This window comes from Saccopteryx bilineata, chromosome 3 (assembly GCF_036850765.1).
Source record: "Saccopteryx bilineata isolate mSacBil1 chromosome 3, mSacBil1_pri_phased_curated, whole genome shotgun sequence".
NCBI classification, from domain to species: Eukaryota; Metazoa; Chordata; class Mammalia; order Chiroptera; family Emballonuridae; genus Saccopteryx; species Saccopteryx bilineata.
In genome coordinates, this window is record NC_089492.1 from 159984149 (window position 1) to 160002689 (window position 18541).

General features: G+C 47.1%; 2 protein-coding genes across 6 annotated transcripts; one reads left to right on the forward strand and one right to left on the reverse strand.

Moving 5' to 3' along the window:
• The first annotated feature begins 314 nt into the window (after positions 1–314).
• On the forward strand, positions 315–12746 carry LYSMD1 (LysM domain containing 1). The gene is made up of 3 exons (XM_066267957.1): positions 315–785; positions 10849–11213; positions 11598–12746. The coding sequence occupies exons 1-3, from the start codon at positions 606–608 to the stop codon at positions 11734–11736; spliced, it is 684 nt and encodes a 227-aa protein (XP_066124054.1). The 5' UTR covers positions 315–605; the 3' UTR covers positions 11737–12746.
• On the reverse strand, positions 12745–18513 carry TNFAIP8L2 (TNF alpha induced protein 8 like 2). Of its 5 annotated transcripts, none has more exons than XM_066267960.1 (3): positions 17946–18513; positions 17121–17320; positions 12745–13849 (listed from the first exon to the last, which is right to left on the reverse strand). In XM_066267960.1, exon 3 carries the CDS (start codon positions 13817–13819, stop codon positions 13265–13267), a length of 555 nt encoding a protein of 184 aa, XP_066124057.1. In that variant the 5' UTR covers positions 13820–13849; positions 17121–17320; positions 17946–18513; the 3' UTR covers positions 12745–13264. The 5 variants fall into 5 exon arrangements, with proteins under 5 accessions (XP_066124057.1, XP_066124060.1, XP_066124056.1 ...); XM_066267963.1 differs by having other exon boundaries at positions 12745–13824; positions 17121–17345; XM_066267959.1 differs by having other exon boundaries at positions 17121–17345.
• Between the last annotated feature and the right edge of the window lie 28 nt (positions 18514–18541).

The window sequence follows — 18541 nt, forward strand, 5'->3', positions numbered from 1 at the left end:
AGGCCCTTGCATCTTGTCGTATTCAAGGCGTTTGGAAGGATAGATGCGGAGTCGAATTTGAGGGCGTGACTCATATGATGCAGAGTGGGCCTTTGAGGATCTTGAGTGCAAAGTATACTTCATACACGCAATCATCACGCGCCTTGTCGGCAGCGACAGCCCACCTGGGTGGGCCTGATTTGTTCCCAACCCTAGTGGAACAACCCCTGAACGGGGCGGAGCCAAGATGTAGGAGGGCCCGAAGGCGGAGCTGCCAGACCTAGTGACAAACTGAGCCGAATGTTGAGGAAAGTGTCTGGAGTTCAAAGGTCAGAGGTCAATGTCGCGCGTTGTAGATGGTCGAAAGTCGGAGGGGTACTAAGGAGAGACTCAGGTCCCTACCTGAGTCTCTGAATACTCAGAGTACAGATTTGTGGGAAAGGGGCTTGAAGGGAGGAGAAGCGAGGGTGGAGGGGACTGCGTAGTGCCAGGGAGACGGGGAGACTTGGGAGAGAAGACAGAAAGGAATTCCCTGGTTATTCGTTCCCAGTTTCCAGGACTGTCACTATCAGTCACTTATTTAGGCGTCCCGCAGTTAAGGCCCCAGTTGCCTGCAGGGTGAGGAGATGGCTTCTCCTTCTAGACAGGCCCCCCTCGGGGGGTCAGGACTGCTTCAAGGGAGCCGGGCTCGTTCTTATGGAAGCCTGGTGCAGTCTGCCTGCTCTCCAGTGAGGGAAAGACGCCTGGAGCATCAGTTGGCGCCTGGAGACACCCTGGCTGGACTAGCACTCAAATACGGGGTGACGGTGAGTCTTCCAGGATTGGGATGTGGACAACCAGTTAGAAGAGATTTATTCCTCAGAAAAAATTAGTGGCCTTTTTAGGCCATTTCCTCTGAAATTTTCCTACCTGTGTTGTGTTGCTAATCCATCTTTATCTATTTGTTTGCTTTCCCATTTGCCTGTCTGGTTGGAAGAAATCCTGGCCCACTATCTCAGTGGAGAGGAGCAGCTCCCTTTTATTATGCTAGTCACTATGTCAGGGACTATACATACATACATCCATTTGATCCTCACATCCCTGTGAGCATACAATTGTCCCCCTTTTACAGATGAAGAAACTGAGAATTAGATTTGTTCACCAATTTGACCAAGGTCAAATAATTAATGAGTATTGGAGTGGAAATTCAAACAAGTCTGACTCTAAAGCCTGTACTCGTAGCCACAGAGAAACTTTTTAATTGAGAGTGATTAAAAATTTACAGAAAATCATGGAGAGCCAAGGTATTCTCTACACCAAGCATTTCAGGCCATTTATAGGGTATAGGTCAGGGTTCCCAAACTACGGCCCGCAGGCCGCATGCGGCCCCCTGAGGCCATTTATCCCGCCCCCACCGCACTTCTGGAAGGGGCACCTCTTTCATTGGTGGTCAGTGAGAGGAGCATAATTCCCATCGAAATACTGGTCAGTTTGTTGATTTAAATTTACTTGTTCTCTATTTTAAACATTGTGTTTGTTCCCATTTTGTTTTTTTACTTTAAAATAAGATGTGTGCAGTGAGCATAGGGATTTGTTCATAGTTTTTTTTTTAATTATTTTTATTTATTTATTCACTTTAGAGATGAGAGAGAGAGATAGATAGATAGATAGAGAGAGAGAGAGAGAGAAGAGGGGAAGGAGCAGGAAACATCAACTCCCATATGTGCCTTGACCAGGCAAGCCCAGGGTTTTGAACCAGCAACCTCAGCGTTCCAGGTCGATGCTTGATCCACTGCGCCACCACCAGTTAGGCCCATAGTTTTTTTTTATTCCAGCCCTCCAACGGTCTGAGGGACAGTGAACTGGCCCCCTGTGTAAAAAATTTGGGGACCCCTGGTATAGGTGGTAGTTGTAAAAATCTATTACACTAAACTTGATGAGATGTTTTTCCCCCATATCCTACTGAATTTAGCCAACATTTTTATGCTTGGTAGTTTTAAAGCACTCTGGTAGCTCTCTTGGGAGATAGAAACATAAACAAAATGTATAGTTCTTGCCCTCATAATTTACAGTCTAGTGAGAAATGAACAGGAACATGAATAATTATTGTAGGTGACAGGATGTGGTGAATTTGTAGAGGTATTAACATAGGATGGGAAGTCAGAAAAGATTAATTTTATTTGGAAGGGAGTAGGGGTGGACATCAGTGAAGATCGCAAGGGAGCCATCACGAAGGCTTGAAAGACTTAGAAGTTCCTTCCTCCATACTTTTCATTCTTTTCTTTTTTTTTTTTTTACAGAGACAGAGAGTCAGAGAGAGGGATAGACAGGGACAGACAGACAGGAACGGAGAGAGATGAGAAGCATCAATCATTAGTTTTTTGTTGCGCATTGCGACACCTTAGTTGTTCATTGATTGCTTTCTCATATGTGCCTTGACCGCGGGCCTTCAGCAGACGGAGTAACCCCTTGCTCGAGCCAGCGACCTTGGGTCCAAGCTGGTAAGCTTTTGCTCAAACCAGATGAGCCCGCGCTCAAGCTGGCGAGCTCGGGGTTTCGAACCTGGGTCCTTAGCATCCCAGTCCAACACTCTGTCCATTGCGCCACCGCCTGGTCAGGCATTCCATACTTTTCTGCACAGACATATACATATTTAATCCAGTTGTTTACATCTTTTATACCTTTTTTTTTTTTTACAGAGACAGAGAGAGAGTCAGAGTGAGGGAAAGACAGGGACAGACAGACAGGAACAGAGAGATGAGAAGCATCAATCATTAGTTTTTCGTTGCGCATTGCAACACCTTAGTTGTTCATTGATTGCTTTCTCATACGTGCCTTGACCACGGGCCTTCAGCAGACCGAGTAACCCCTTGCTTGAGCCAGCGACCTTGGGTCCAAGCTGGTAAATTTTTGTTCAAACCAGATGAGCCCATGCTCAACCTTGTGACCTCGGGGTCTCAAACCTGGGTCTTCTGCATCCCAGTCCAACGCTCTATCCACTGCGCCACCGCCTGGTCAGGCACCTTTTTTTTTTTTAAGTGAGAGGAGGGGGAAATCGACAGACTCTTGCATTCTCCCAGACCAGGATGCACTCAGCAGCTTCTGGGGCTGGTGCTCCAATCCTCAGTGCCTGAGGCCAATGCTCAAAACAATCAAGCCACTGGCTATGAGAGAAAGAGAGAGAGAAGGAGAAGAGGGAGAGAAAGAGAAGCAGATGCTCACTTTGCATGTGTGCCCTGACCAGGGATCAAAACTAGGATGTCCACATGCCAGGCTGATGCTCTATCCACTGAGGAACCAGCTAGGGCCACCACCTTTTACATCTTTGTTTTTTGAATAGCCCATACGGTACTCTTCTTAAGGGACAGAACACTTTTTTTTCAATTTTATATCTCTAGAGTCTGGCACAATCCCCAGTATATAAAAGCTTAATAGATTTGTGTGTGTGTGTGTGACAGAGATAGAGTGGAACAGATAGGGACAGACAGGAAAGGAGAGAGATGAGAAAGAAGCATCAATTTTTCATTGCAGCACCTTAGTTCTTTGATTGCTTTCTTATATGGGCTACAGCAGACCGAGTGACTCCATGCTCAAGCCAGCAACTCTGGGCTCAAGCTGGTGAGCCTTACTCAAACTGGCAACCTCGAGGTCTCAAACTTAGGTCTTTCGCGTCCTAGTCCAAAGCTCTATCCACTGCGCCATTGCCTGGTCAGGCAATAGATTTTTTAAAAAAAATGAAAGTACTGTATAGCTAAGATTTTCATATATGGAGACTGGGAGTTCAGGAAAGTGAACATTTCAAGTATATGGTATGGTCTAAACCAGGGGTCCCCAAACTTTTTACCCAGGGGGCCAGTTCACTGTCTCTCAGACCGTTGGAGGGCTGGACTGTAAAAAAAACTATGAACAAATTCCTGTGCACACTGCACATATCTTATTTTAAAGTAAAAAAACAAAATGGGACAAATACAATATTTAAAATAAAGAACAAGTAAATTTAAATCAACAAACTGACCAATATTTCAATGGAAACTATGCTCCTCTCACTGACCACCAGTAAAAGAGGTGCCCCTTCCAGAAGTGCGGCGGGGGCTGGATAAATGGCCTCAGGGGGCCGCATGTGGCCCGTGGGCCGTAGTTTGGGGACCCCTGGTCTAAACAAAGGAAGTTCATATGAAAGTACTGAGCAGCCCTGGCTGGATAGCTCAGTTGGTTAGCGTGTCGTTCTGATGCACAGAGGTTGCCAGTTCGATCACCAATCAGGACATATACAGGAATAGATTGATATTCCTCTCTCTCTCTCTCTCTCTCTCCCCCTCTCTCTCCATTTTCCTCCCTCCCTTCCTCTCTCACTAAAATCAATAAATAAAAAAATTTTTAAAGGGAAAAAAAAAGCCCAGCAAAGAGAGGGGGACTATGCTACAAGTGAATCAACAATTATTTACTCATTGAGGTTTTCTTATAGCCCTGTACCTTTTTGAATACAGAAAAGCCTTTTAGTCTAGTGAAGAAAAGGTCTAGGTTTTGGCTTCATTCTGCTGCTTACTACTAAAGTGAGTGACCACATAAGTTACTTCTCCTGTCTGCGGCCTCAGTTTTCCCACCATTTGTAAAATGAGGAAGATATATTAAATAATGATAATGAACAAAGTTGTTACCCATGTATCATGTAAATGTAAAGAACACTTAGTATGTGCCAAGCTCTAAATGTTATCTCCTATGATCTTCATAAGATTTTATGAGGTAGCTAGGTATACTTCTCATTTAAAGAAAAGGAAACTGAAACTTAAGGAGATAACTACACAACTAGTCTAATTATACTGCTCACAAAAATTAGGGGATATCTCAAAATGAATAGGAAGCTATAAAAAAGAAGCATTTGATTTTTTTTTTTTTCATTTTTCTGAAGCTGGAAACGGGGAGAGACAGTCAGACAGACTCCCGCATGCGCCCGACCGGGATCCACCCGGCACACCCACCATGGGGCAACGCTCTGCCCACCAGGGGGCGATGCTCTGCCCATCCTGGGCGTCGCCATGTTGCGACAGAGCCACTCTAGCACCTGAGGCAGAGGCCACAGAGCCATCCCCAGTGCCCGGGCCATCTTTGCTCCAATGGAGCCTTGGCTGCGGGAGGGGAAGAGAGAGACAGAGAGGAAAGCGCGGCGGAGGGGTGGAGAAGCAAATGGGCGCTTCTCCTGTGTGCCCTGGCCGGGAATCGAACCCGGGTCCTCCGCACGCTAGGCCGACGCTCTACCGCTGAGCCAACCGGCCAGGGCCGCATTTGATTTTTTTTTATTAAACAAGAACATCAGAAAAGCAAACAAGTTAAAGAAAGTTGTTTGATTATGCAAATGAGATGCAAAACCAACTTTTATTTCATTGGTGAAAATGCACTATACAAAAGGCTGAAAGTACTGGAGTATCTGCAAGTTCCTTGATCCCCTAATTTTTGTGAGCAGTGTAGTAGAGCTAGGATTTAGACCAGGTCATCTCATTCTAAAATCCTCACTTTGTACTGCTGTTTATCTAACTAGAATCCACTGGCCTTTCTAGCTCATAAGAACTGGCTTGATGGCTTAGAATGAATTCCTTTAGGCTTTGGACTTGGTTATATCTTTTTTTTTTTTTTTTTTTTTTTTTTTTTTTTAATTCAGTGAGAGGAAGGGAGGCAGAGACAGACTCCTGCATGCTCTTTGACTGGGATCCACTGGGCAAGCCTACTGGGGGACAATGCTCTGCCCATCTGGGGTGTTGCTCCGCAGCTCAATAACTGAGCTCTTCTTAGTGCCTGAGGCGGAGGCCATGGAGCCATCCCCAAAGCCCAGAGCCAACTTGCTCCAGTTGAGCCATGGCTACAGAAAAGGAAGAGAGAGAGAGAGAGAGATAAACAAGACAGGGAGGGGTGGAGAAGCAGATGGACACCTTTCCTGTGTGCCCTGACTAGGAATTGAACCTGGAACATCCACATGCTGGGCCAATGCTCCACCACTGCATCAAACAGCCAGGGCCTGGTTACATCCTTTTTAAGAGTGGAATGAGCCTGACCTGTGGTGGTGCAGTGGGATAAAGCATCGACCTGGAACACTGAGGTTGCTGGTTCGAAACCTTGGGCTTGCCTGGTCAAGGCACATATGGGAGTTGATGCTTCCTGTTCCTCCCCCTTCTCTCTCTCTCTCACTCCTCTCTCTCTAAAAATCAATAAATAAAATATAAAAAAAAACCCACATCAGGAAAAAAAAAGAGTGGAATGATGTCCTCTTATATGGTACTCCCAGGAAATAACAAAAGCCTCAGAAAATGTACAGGTTAATTCATAACATCTTGGAGCTAGAAGGGACCTAGGATATTATCTAGGCAAAATAAAATTAATAGCATCGACCTGTGGTGGCACAGTGGATAAAGCGTCTACCTGGAAATGCTGAGGTCGCTGGTTCGAAACCCTGGGTTTGCCTGGTCAAGGCACATATGGGAGTTGATGCTTCCAGCTCCTCCCCCCTTCTCTCTGTCTCTCCTCTCTCTCTCTGTCTCTCTCTCTCTCCTCTCTAAAATGAATAAAGAAAAAAAAATTAATAGCATCAATGCACTTGGCAAAGTAAAAATACAAAACTGCAAACCAGTTTTAACTTTTTTTATTGTTCAGATTAACCTGGTCATATTTTTTAACATATCAGAGCATAAGATTTTTGTAGTCAGCTGTATTATAATAGTCTTGCCCCAGGATGGAAAGATCTTTGATATTTGACAGATTAATAAGAAATGTGATTTCCCAAATTGATGCCAATATGGGATAAATTTTTAGTAAAACTGGCTTCCTGGCCTCTGATAATAAAATACTGATATACTATGTCTGTGGTTTCTATATTTTATTACCTAGTTTGTTTATTCATAAAGCATTAATGAACCTCTGCTGTGTGCCAAGTTTGTGTGGTGCTATGGAGTGACTTAGGAATACAGAGACAGCAAGTCACCATCCCTGACTTTAAAGGATTCACAGATGACCAAAAAGAACAAAAAAAAGAAACCCTACAAAACTAAAGGACTCACAGAGTTTGAGAAAATATGCAAAGAACTGAATAACAAATAATACGATAGGTATTATTACAATATTTACAATATGGGAGCCCTGGAGAGTGAAAGTTGATTAGAAATTTTTCAAGCAAAGAAGGGGATAGTTTAGAAGCATTTCAGTCTGATAAAGAAACAAAAGTGTGAAAGATCATGAAATGTTCATAGAAAAAAGATCAGTTCAGAATGATAAAATGTATAGGTGGCAGAAGAAGGGAGATGAGGCTAGACATTATGGGGGATTGATTGAGGATGCCCTTAAATGCTAATTTGGATTTTATCTGAGCCAATGAGGAGCCATAGGAGGTTTATAAGTAGGCTAATGAGTTGATCAGGTGATTTTTTTTTCTTTGACAGACAGAGAGAGAGTCAGAGAGAAGGACAGATAGGGACAGACAGACAGAAAGGGAGAGAGATGAAAAGCATCAATTCTTTGTTGCAGCACCTTAGTTGTTCACTGATAGCTTTCTCAGATGTGCCTTGACCAGGGGGCTACAGCAGACCCAGTAACCCCTTGCTCAAGCCAGTGACCTTGGGCCCAAGCTGGTGAGCTATGATCAAACCAGATGAACCTGCGCTTCAGCTCGCAACCTTGGGGTCTCGAACCTGGATCCTCCCTGTCCCAGTCCAATGCTCTATCCACTATGCCAACCGCCTGGTCAGGCGATCAGATGAATTTTTTAAATTTTTTATTATTTTTTATTTTTCTTAAGTGAGAAGTGGAGAGGCAGAGAGACAGACTCCCACATGTGCCCGACTGGGATCCACCCGGCATGCCCACTAGGGGTGATGTTCTGCTAATCTGGGACATTGCTCTGTTGCAACCAGAGCCATTCTAGTGCATGAGGCAGAGGCCATGGAGCCATCCTCAGTGCCCAGCCCAACTTTGCTCCAATGGAGCCTTGGCTGAGGGAGGGAAAGAGAAAGAGAGAGAGGAAAGAGAGGGGGAAGTTGTGGAGGAGCAGATGAATACTTCTCCTGTGTGCCCTGGCTGGGAATCGAACCTGAGACTTCCACATGCTGGGCCAACACTCTACTGCTGAGCTAGCAGGCCAGGGCAATCAGATGAATATTTTAAGAAAGATACATGTTGCCTGACCAGGCAGTGGATAGAGCATCAACCTAGGATGCTAAGGACCCAGGTTAGAAACCCCGAGGTCACTGGCTTGAGTCCAAGGTTGCTGGTTTGAGCTAGGGGTCACTGGCTCAGCTGAGTCCCCTCTCCCCCAGGGCAAGGCACATATAAGAAAGCAATCAATGAACAACTAAGGGGCCACAACTATGAATTAATGTTTCTTATCTTTCTCCCCTCCTGTCTGTTCCCCCACCTTGCAAAAAAAAGAAAAAAAAAGATAAATGTCAGCAGAGTGATGGATAATTGGAGAGAGGAAAGCCAGTTAAACTTGCAATATTGCCTGACCAGGCGGTGGCGCAGTGGATAGAGCATCGGACTGGGATGCAGAGGACCCAGGTCCGAGACCCCGAGGTTGCCAGCTTGAGTGAGGGCTCATCTGGTTTGAGCAAAAGCTCACCAGCTTGAGCCCAAGGTCGCTGGTTCAAGCAAGGGGTTACTCCCATCTGCTGAAGGCCCGCGGTCAAGGCACGTATGAGAAGGCAATTAATGAACAATTAAGGTGTTGCAATGCGCAATGAAAAACTAATGATTGATGCTTCTCATCTCTCCGTTCCTATCTGTCTGTCCCTGACTATCCCTCTCTGTGACTCTCTCTCTGTCTCTGTAAAAAAAAAAAACCCCGAAAAACCCAAGATCGGCCTGACCAGGCGGTGGTGCAGTGAATGGAGCGTCGGACTGGGATGCAGAGGATCCAGGTTCGAGACCCTGAGGTTGCCCGCTAGAGCGCGGGCTCATCTGGCTTGAGCAAAAAGCTCACCAGCTTGGACCCAAAGACCTGGCTCCAGCAAGGGGTTATTCAGGCTGCTGTAGCCCCATGGTCAAGGCACATATGAGAAAGCAATCAATGAACAACTAAGGTATCGCAATGAAAAACTAATGATTGATGCTTCTCATCTCTCTCCATTTCTGTCTGTCCCTATTTATCCCTCTCTCTGGCTCTCTCTCTGTGTCTATAAAAAAACAAACAAACAAAAAAAACCCAAAAACCCCGAGATTGCCAACTGGAGTACAGGCTCATCTGGCTTGAGCAAAAAAAAAAAAAAAAAAGCTCACCAGCTTGGACCCAAGGACGCTGGCTCCAGCAAGGGGTCACTCAGTCTGCTGTAGCCCACGGTCAAGGCACATATGAGAAAGCAATCAATGAACAACTAAGGTGTCGCAATGAAAAACTGATGATTGATGCTTCTCATCTCTTCGTTCCTGTCTGTCTGTCCCTGTCTATCCCTCTCTCTGACTCTCTCTCTGTCTCTGTAAAATAAATAAATAAATAAATAAATAATTTTTAAAAATTAAAAAAAACTTGCAATATGCAGATGAGAAATATTAAGAGTTGTTCTACAGTGATAGCAATAAAGACAAATCCAGATATAAGAGAGACTTATGCCACACTTATGGGTAGTGAAAAAAAGTATGATTTAAGGATGATGTTGATATTTCTACCCTGGGTGGCAGGTAGATAAATGGTGATACCAATCACCATGTTTAGTGATGAATAAATAGGTACTAAATAAATATTTGGTCAATGAAAAATTATTAATATTGTCATGTGGAAAGCATTCCCAGAAGTAAAAAGGCCCTAGCTCTGTCATTATCTTGCTAGATAATCTTAGGCAAGTAACTTAACCTCTGTGAGCCTCCCTTTCTTCATCTTTAATGGAGGTTCTCAAAATGAGGCCCTGGCCCTGGCCGGTTGGCTCAGTGGTAGAGCGTCCGCCTGGCGTGCAGGAGTCCCGGGTTTGATTCCTGGCCAGGGCACACAGGAGAAGCACCCATCTGCTTCTCCACCCCTCCCCCTCTACTTCTTCTTTGTCTCTTTCTTCCCCTCCTGCAGCCAGGGTTCCATTGGAGCAAAGTTGGCCCGGGCGCTGAGAATGGCTCCATGACCTCTGCCTCAGGCGCTAGAATGGCTCTGATTGCAACAAAGCGATGCCCCAGATGGGCAGAGCATTGCCCCCTGGTGGGTGTGCCAGGTGGATCCCGGTCGGACGCATGCGGGAGTCTGTTTGACTACCTCCGTTTCCAACTTCAGAAAAAAAAAAAAAAAAAAAAAAAAAAAAAAAAAAGAGGCCCTGAAACTTCAGGGATCCACACAGTCAAAACTATTTTCATAGTATTAATGAGATTTGTGTGTGTGTGTGTATGTGTGACAGAGACAGAAGGACAGATAGGGACAGACAGGAAGGGAGAGAGATGAGAAACATCAGTTCTTCTTTGCGGCACCTTAGTTGTTCATTGATTGCTTTCTTTTTCTTTTTTTTTATTTACTTATTTCACTTCGTATAATGTTATCAAGATCCCACCATTTTGTTGTAAGTGATCCGATGTCATCATTTCTTATGGCTGAATAGTATACCATGGTGTATATATGTGCCACATCTTCTTTATCTAGTCTTCTATGATTGCTTTCTCATATGTGCCTTGACCAGGGGGCTGCAGCAGACTGAATGATCCCTTGCTGAAGCCAGCGACCTTGGGCTCAAGCTGGTGAACCTTGCTCAAACCAGATGAGTCCACGCTCAAGCTGGCGACCTCGGGGTCTCGAACCTGGGTCTTCCACATCCCAGTCCAACGCTCTATCCACTGTGACACCACGTGGTCAGGCTCTGTGCAATAAAGGCACTAGATTCTATACTAATATAAAATTTATCATTTTTACAGTCATTAATTATGGTGACTTTTTTTTTTAAGATGGAACAAATTAAGCGTGCAAACCGCCTTTATACTAATGACTCTATCTTCCTGAAGAAAACCCTGTACATCCCCGTCCTGACAGAGCCCAGAGACCTGTTCAATGGTTTGGATTCTGAGGAAGAGAAAGATAGAGAGGAAGAGATTCTGCTGAGTAAGGATGAAGTTTGGCCGCACTCAGCTGAGAGGAAGAAACAAGAGACAGATTTAGGACGTGCCATTGGTGAAGTCCTTCCCACACCTGGCTGGGAACCCCCTAGCCCCATCAACGACCTCTCTGCCTCTGATTTCCTCAAGAAGCTTGATTCCCAGATCAGCCAGTCAAAGAAGGCTGCTGCCCAGAAGCTGAAAAAAGGGGAAAGTGGGTGAGTCTTAATGGCCTTTTTAAAGCCCCTTCATAGACTTTTCCATTCTTCCAGCCTTACCTTACCAGATACCCAAGTAAGTAAGCAGTGTCAGCAGAGAGAAGGTGAGAATGCTCTCCTCCAGGGGCCCTGAAGCAATGAGCAGAGCAGTGGCTGCTGGGGTGGGTAGAGGCAGTGGGAAATGGTTCTGTGTTAAATAATCGACAGTTCTTATTGATCTGACAATCCATGAAGGATTTATCCAGAGGGGATTGAGACTCCATATTAGACCAACCAGATCATGTATTAGGAAAGGAGGACAACTTCCTATGTGCCTCTTCACTTGGCCTGTTTTCAGCTTCTGCCCTTCACCTGTCACTCTGCCTCCCCTTTCCTCATTTGCAGGGTGCCTGGAGAGGAGTCAGATCTTTACTGGAGCTCCCCTCAGACGCAGCAGCGAGCAGTCCTAGGTCCTGTGCCACTGACGCAGACCTCCCGAACCCAGACACTTCAGGACCAAGAGGATGAAATCTTCAAACTTTGATGATGTCCCCAGAACCGACTGAGAGAATCAAGATGGTGAAGGAGCAACTTGAGGGGGAGAGGAGCCGGAGGTGAGGCTGAAGAACACGGCTTCCCAGCCCACCTTCCTCACTGCTGCCTAGCTCGTCCATCAAGAGTTCCTTGGCCTGGGCCAGTTTTATTGGCAAAAGTAGGGGGTGGGAAATAGACCCCTTCTCAGTTCTTGGGCTGAATCTAGAGTTGTCCTTTAGATTCAAAAGGCTCTTTGTTATTCTTTTCACCATTCCTTGGCCTTAGAGCAGGGAGGCAGAGACTCCCCAGCCCTCAACTTCCTCCTAATCTCCAACTATGTTACCTAATTTATTTGGTGCTATGTTGAAGTAATATTTATTTGCTGTATTTTATTCTTTCCCACTCTTAGCTGAAAAATGAGATTTTTATAGCCCTGGTGTGAGGGAAATCCAGGAACAGTGAGCTTATGACTGCTGGCTGCCCACCTTCTCCACCTTCTTAGCCAAGCATGTTATTGAGGACGGGTCAGTCAGTGATCTAACCCACTGCAGAAATGGTGGGCTGTGCCAGGCCTTTTCCTCAATTTCAGAGTAAACAATTTGGACTAAGTCTTGACCCACCAGTTCACTATAACTTTTTCACAACTCTTGGTCTGAGAAAAAAAAAACAGTGATGTAGATACCAGGGCACCCCGTTCGGGATGGAAGAAGAATTGCCTTGGCATTTGAAGAGGATAGCTTCAGGGGTCCTTTCGTTGTGGGGAGCTTTTTGTTGTACTCCCTCTACACCAGAGCCTGTTGATCTATGCCTTGTTCCTCACTGTGTATTTATTTGCAGTTTGTAACACTGATCTGCGGTACAATTTTTTTAGTTTCTTAAACAGAAGTAGGCAAGGGAACCCCAATGATACTGAGTCTCCTGTATGGAAACAGTGAGTGGTGAGATAAGTGGTGTTTGTGTACCTCCGTGATGTTAGAAGATATAAGAAGCTAGAGAGATTAAACACTTGAGTCCTGTGCATATTTTAGTAGTTTTATTTCCCCTCTGAGACTCTCCCCTGCCATAGCCCCTTCTTCCTGCTCTCTGGAACAGAGCCTCTGGTATCTGTTCTGGCTCTGCCTAGAGCTGGAGTTCTAGGATTCTCAAAGGGCCCCCTCCCCCCTCTGTCTTTAGTGTCCCCAGAGTGGTTAAATGGACTATGCCCTCTTCCACTGGTTTATAGGGAAGGGGGCTTGCTTCCCTGTTTCAAACATCCCTTATGGAGGAAATAAGAGATCCAAGTTTCACTTCATCTTTTCAGGCAGCTTTGTTTCCGTCTCTGAGGCTGGAGTGGGAGGGAGGCCTCAACCCTCAGCATTGCTTCTTCTCTGCCAGCAGTTTGGGGGTGGGGTGGTCTCATAGTCACAAGCACTCTTGGGGAAGACTAAAGCCTGAAGACTGAAAGTGTTAGTGCAGATGAGCAGAATTACAAAGCCCACTGTCTGTTGTTTTCTCAGCCAGCCATTTTGTCGAGGCAGAGCTTGCTGGGTGCTGGGCTCTCAGAGCTTTCCCTCATCCAGCAGCTTCCTGAGCCCATCACAGATCTTGCCAAGGTGCTGGGTGAAGTCTGGCCCATAGAGGGCCGTGAGCAGGCCCGGGTCGGAGAAGTGATCAAACACATGGCGAACGCGGCCGTGGGACTTGGGGGTGAGGTGGTGCTGCACCAGCTCCAGCAGCATATCCCGGCACTCGGCCAGCAGGCTGGCCAGCACAGCAGCCTCAAAAGTGAAGTCCACCTCCCCAAAGCTGAGTGCAGTCATGGCTCCGTGCCGCAGCTTCTGGCGAAAGCGGGCGGCCAGATCCAGCTCACTGGGGCTAAAGCAGCCACTGCGGTGCAGCACAGCCACCTTGATGGCCACCTTGATGAGGTCCTTGATAACCCGCTGGGCCTGGGGCCGGCTTTGTGTGTACTCTTTGGACACACGGTAGAGCTCATCTAGCACCTCGCTGCTTGTCTCGTCGATGAAGAGATGAGCCACGGACCGACCCGCCATTTTACTCAGTAGCTTCTTCTCTGCTTGCAGTGCCAGACTCTTTGAGCTGAAGGACTCCATGGTTCCTGGAGACGGGGTGGGGTTTGGGGGCTGTGATCAGTGATAGAAGAAAGGTCACAGGATTCCTTAGAAAGAGAAAAATGGCTTTTCCCCTTCTGTCTCTTCTTTAGTTTCTATCTTATCATTTTTTTCCCCCTGGGCCCTTCAGTCCCCTGTGCCTTGTTCAGATTTTTTTGTCTTTAGTACTGTAACAAATCTTGACCTCTAAAACAGCCCAGTATAATAGTAATAGCTCTGGCTGGAGGAATGAGGGCACAGAGGAGGCTAGCCCACCACAAATTAAGTTTTAAGGGGAAGTAGGCTGTTTCTGCCATAATGAAAAAGATAAGGCTTACCTGGCAAGTAATTCTCCCAGCTACCATTTTTGGACACTGAGCATGTATCACATATATCTGTGAGATGTGGGTTTTACTACCCTTGTTTTATAGCTGAGCAAGCTGAGGCTTATATCAAATCATTTACCTGGCCCTGCTGGTTGGCTCAGCAGTAGATTGTTGGCCCGGCTTGTAGAAGTCCCTGGTTTGATTCTGGTCAGGACACACAGGAGAAGCGCCCACCTGCTTCTCCACCCCTCCCCTTCCCCCCACCCCTCTCTTTTCCTCTTCTGCAGCCATGGCTAAAATGGTTTGAGCCAGTTGACCCTGGGCACTGGGGATGGCTCTATGGCCTCCCCTCAGGCGCTAAAATGGATCACTTACTGAGCAACAGAGTAGTAACTGCAGATGGGCAGAGCATTGCCCTGTAGTGAACATGCGGGGTGGATCCCAGTCGGGTACCTGTGGGAGTCTGTCTCTGCCTCCTTGCCTCTCAATAATAATAATAATAATTTACCTAGCCCTGGCTGGTTAGCTGGGTGGGTTGAGAGTGTGTGTTGTCCTGAAACAACAAGGTTGGGGTTTGATCCCCAGTCAGGGCACACATGGGAAGCAACCAAGGAATGCACAGCTGAGTGGAATAGCAAGTGCTTCCCTCCTGCCTCCCCTCTCTTTCCCTTCCTCTCTCTGTCTTTCTAAAAAAGCAATAAAAGCGGCCCTGGCCAGTTGGCTCAGTGGTAGAGCGTCGGCCTGGCATGCAGGAGTCCTGGGTTCGATTCCCGGCCAGGGCACACAGAAGAAGTGCCCATCTGCTTCTCCACCCTTCCCCCTTCCTTCCTCTCTGTCTCTCTCTTCCCTTCCCACAGCCAGGGCTCCATTGGAGCAAAGTTGGCCTGGGCGCTGAGGATGGCTCTATGGCCTCTGCCTCAGGTGCTAGAATGGCTCTGGTTGCAACAGAGCGATGCCCCAGATGGGCAGAGCATCGCCCCCTGGTGGGCATGCCGGGTGGATCCCGGTGGGGCACATGCAGGAGTCTGTCTGACTGCCTCCCTGTTTCAAACTTCAGAAAAATACAAAAAAAAAAAAAAAAAAAAAAAGCAATAAAAGCCTGATGAGGTGGTGGCGCAGTAGATAGAGTGTCGGACTGGAATGCGGAAGGACCCAGGTTCAAGACCCCAAGGTTGCCAGCTTCTTGAGTGCTGGCTCATCTGGTTTGAGCAAGACTCACCACCTTGGACCCAAGGTCACTGGCTTGAGCAAGGGGTTACTCGGTCTGCTGAAGGCCCACGGTCAAGGCACATATGAGAAAGCAATCAATGAACAACTAAGGTGTCTCAACGAAAAACTGATTGATGCTTCTCATCTCTCATCGTTCCTGTCTGTCTGTCCCTGTCTATCCCTCTCTCTGTGTCTGTAAAAAAAAAAAAAATAGGCCCTGGCCGGTTGGCACAGTGGTAGAGCATCAGCCTGGCATTCAATTCCCGGCCAGGGCACACAGGAGAAGCGCCCATCTGCTTCTCCACCCCTCCCCCTCTCCTTCTCTCTGTCTCTCTCTTCCCCTCCCACAGCTGAGGCTCCATTGGAACAAAAGTTTACCCGGGCGCTGAGGATGGCTCTGTGGCCTCTGCCTCAGGCCCTAGAATGGCTCTGATTGCGGCAGAGCAATGCCCCAGATTGGCAGAGCATCGCCCCCTGGTGGGCATGCCGGGTGGATCCCGGTCAGGCGCATGCGGGAGTCTGTCTGCCTCCCCGTTTCCAACTTAAGAAAAATACTAAATAAATAAATAAATACTTTTTTTAAAAAAGCAATAAAAATTAAACCCTGGTCAGATGGCTCGATTGGTTGGAGCATCGTCCTGGAGCATGGAGGTAGCTGATTTGATTCCCTGGTCAGCCCACGTACAGGAGCAGCTCCATGTTCCTGTCTCTCTCTCTGCCTGCCTCTCCCTCAAAAAAGAAAAATCATTTACCCAAGGTCAGATATAACTTTTTCTAACTCCAAAAGCCTATGTCAGCTAGTATGATGTATTGCCTTTAAATATGTGAGAAATATGGAGGTGCTAGGAGTCTTGATAAAAATAATAACATTTATTAAGAACCTACTATTGCCTGACCAGGCAGTGGTGCAGTGGAGTTGGACTGGGATGCGGAGGACCCAGCTTTGAAACCCCGAGGTTGCCAGCTTTAGCGCAGGCTCATCTGGTTTGAGCAAGGCTCACCAGCTTGGACCCAAGGTCACTGGCTTGAGCAAGGGGTCACTCTATCTGCTGTAGCCCCCCCGTCAAGCCACATATGAGAAATCAATCAATGAACAACTAAGGTGCCACAACAAAGAACTGATGTTTTTCATCTCTCTCCCTTCCTGTCTGTCCCTCTTTCTGTCTATCTCTGTCACACACACAAAAAAAGAACCTACTATTTGCCAAGTGCTTTGTGTAAATTATCTCAGTCTTCCCAACCCTTTGTAAGGTAGGTATACTCATTTGTTTGTTTTTTGTTGTTGTTTTTTTACAGAGAGAGAGTCAGAGATAGACAGGGACAGAGAGGAACGGAAAGAGATGAGAAGCATCAATCAGTTTTTTGTTGTGACACCTTAGTTGTTCATTGATTGCTTTCTCATATGTGCCTTGACCATGGGCCTTCAGCAGACCGAGTGACCCCTTGCTCGAGCTAGCGACCTTGGATCCAAGCAGGTGAGCTTTGCTCAAACCAGATGAGCCCGCGCTCAAGCTGGCGACCTCGGGGTCTCAAACCTGGGTCCTCCGCATCCCAGTCCGATGCTCTATCCACTGCGCCACTGCCTGGTCAGGCAGTAGGTATCCCCATTTTACAATGAGAAAACTGAAGCTAAGTGAAATTAAACAATTTGGCCAAAGTCACTAGCAAATGATAAAAATGGGCTTCCAACCAAATAATCCAAAGAGACTTCCTTCCCTGGAATGCTGTCAATGCTGTTGAAGCACACTAAGAAACCATAGGACGCATACCTCAGTGAGGCAGGCAGAACCAGAGGTCTACAGCCTTCTGCTGGGGCTCCTGCTGGGACTCCTGGTGGCCCATCAGCTGCCTGTGTCCAGGGTTCTCTCCCTGTGGTCTTTGCCTATGGTTCTTCTGGTTGTTTTGCTTCTTACTTCCCCTCCCCTGCTCTGCAGGATGTGGCTGTGACCGCAGTGAGGAGCAGCCTTGCCTCTCCCCCAAACCAAAATGAGAGTCTAAAGAGTAAGGCAAGATGGGTACCCGGGGGGTTTCCTCCCCAGCTGAATCAGTCCAATGGGAATGGGAACCTCGCTTTGTTCCTGGCTTTGTCTGGGGCTTTTTGAACCATGCAGCACAGCTGTGAGAGGAGATTGCTCCATTTGGACCTTCCTTCCTCCTTGCCTTCCTGTTAACCAGCTCTCAGTTGCCCCCATTGCCATCTCAGTTGGTCAATTGTCCTTTCCCTCCCTGTTTCAGCCTCCCTTTTTCTCTTGTGTGGGTCCTGCCCTATGAGCCTCTGGCCACGTTGTCCCTCTGGCCCTTACATTTACCTCCATATTTCCTAAGACTTCCCTGCATCTCCCAGTACTGTCACACACCCACCTCTACCTCCATACTTCAGCCCTGCCCCCACCCCATCCCAAACCACGTCTGCCTTTCAGAGGCTGCCATGCCCCAGGAACAACTGAACTGGACCTTTCCACTTGGGTCTCCACTATGGTCCCAAGAATGCTATCAGATTAGAGTGACAATTTGGAAAGATAAGTATGATAGCCAGGACTCTTCTGCCACCATCACCCCTAAAGCCTACCCTTCTGTCATTGCCAGTCCCTCACCTGCTGCGCACTGGGTGCCAGTCTTGCCTTGGATGTTCCGGAAGAGCTGACAGAATGGAGAAGCTCTTAAGTCGGAGGCCTTTTGGCCTGGCCCCACCCCTCAAGCCCCGCCTACCTACTTCGCTCAACCTCCCATTCTTCATACCATCACCAAGAACTATTATGGTCCAAGAATGTCCTGGAAATATGACACAGGTCAAAAGAAGTAACACTCTAGGAAAAAGGCTTAATTCTTTGAGGTAAAGAGGAGGGATTACATATACCCTGTTCTCAGTGTTTCTGCTTGTTTCTTTTCTTGTTGCCCAATTCCTTGAAATTGGGTTCTTTTTTTTTTACAGAGACAGAGAGTCAGGGAGGTACAGACAGGGACAGATAGACAGGAACGGAGAGAGATGAGAAGCATCAATCATCAGTTTTTTGTTGCGACACCTTAGTTGTTCATTGATTGCTTTCTCATATGTGCCTTGACCGTGGATGGGGCTACAGCAGACCAAGTAACCCCTTGCTCGAGCCAGCAACCTTGGGTCCAAGCTGGTGAGCCCCACTCAAATCAGATGAGCCTGCGCTCAAGCTGGCGAGCTCGGGGTCTCGAACCT

Excerpts from the sequence above, each read along its gene's own strand:
- LYSMD1 (XM_066267957.1), top strand. The coding sequence starts at position 606 with ATGGCTTCTCCTTCTAGACAGGCCCCCCTCGGGGGGTCAGGACTGCTT. Across the intron at positions 786-10,848 it reads CACTCAAATACGGGGTGACG|ATGGAACAAATTAAGCGTGC; the intron begins GTGAGTCTTCCA and ends TTTTTTTTTAAG. Across the intron at positions 11,214-11,597 it reads CTGAAAAAAGGGGAAAGTGG|GGTGCCTGGAGAGGAGTCAG; the intron begins GTGAGTCTTAAT and ends CCTCATTTGCAG.
- TNFAIP8L2 (XM_066267960.1), bottom strand. The coding sequence starts at position 13,819 with ATGGAGTCCTTCAGCTCAAAGAGTCTGGCACTGCAAGCAGAGAAGAAG.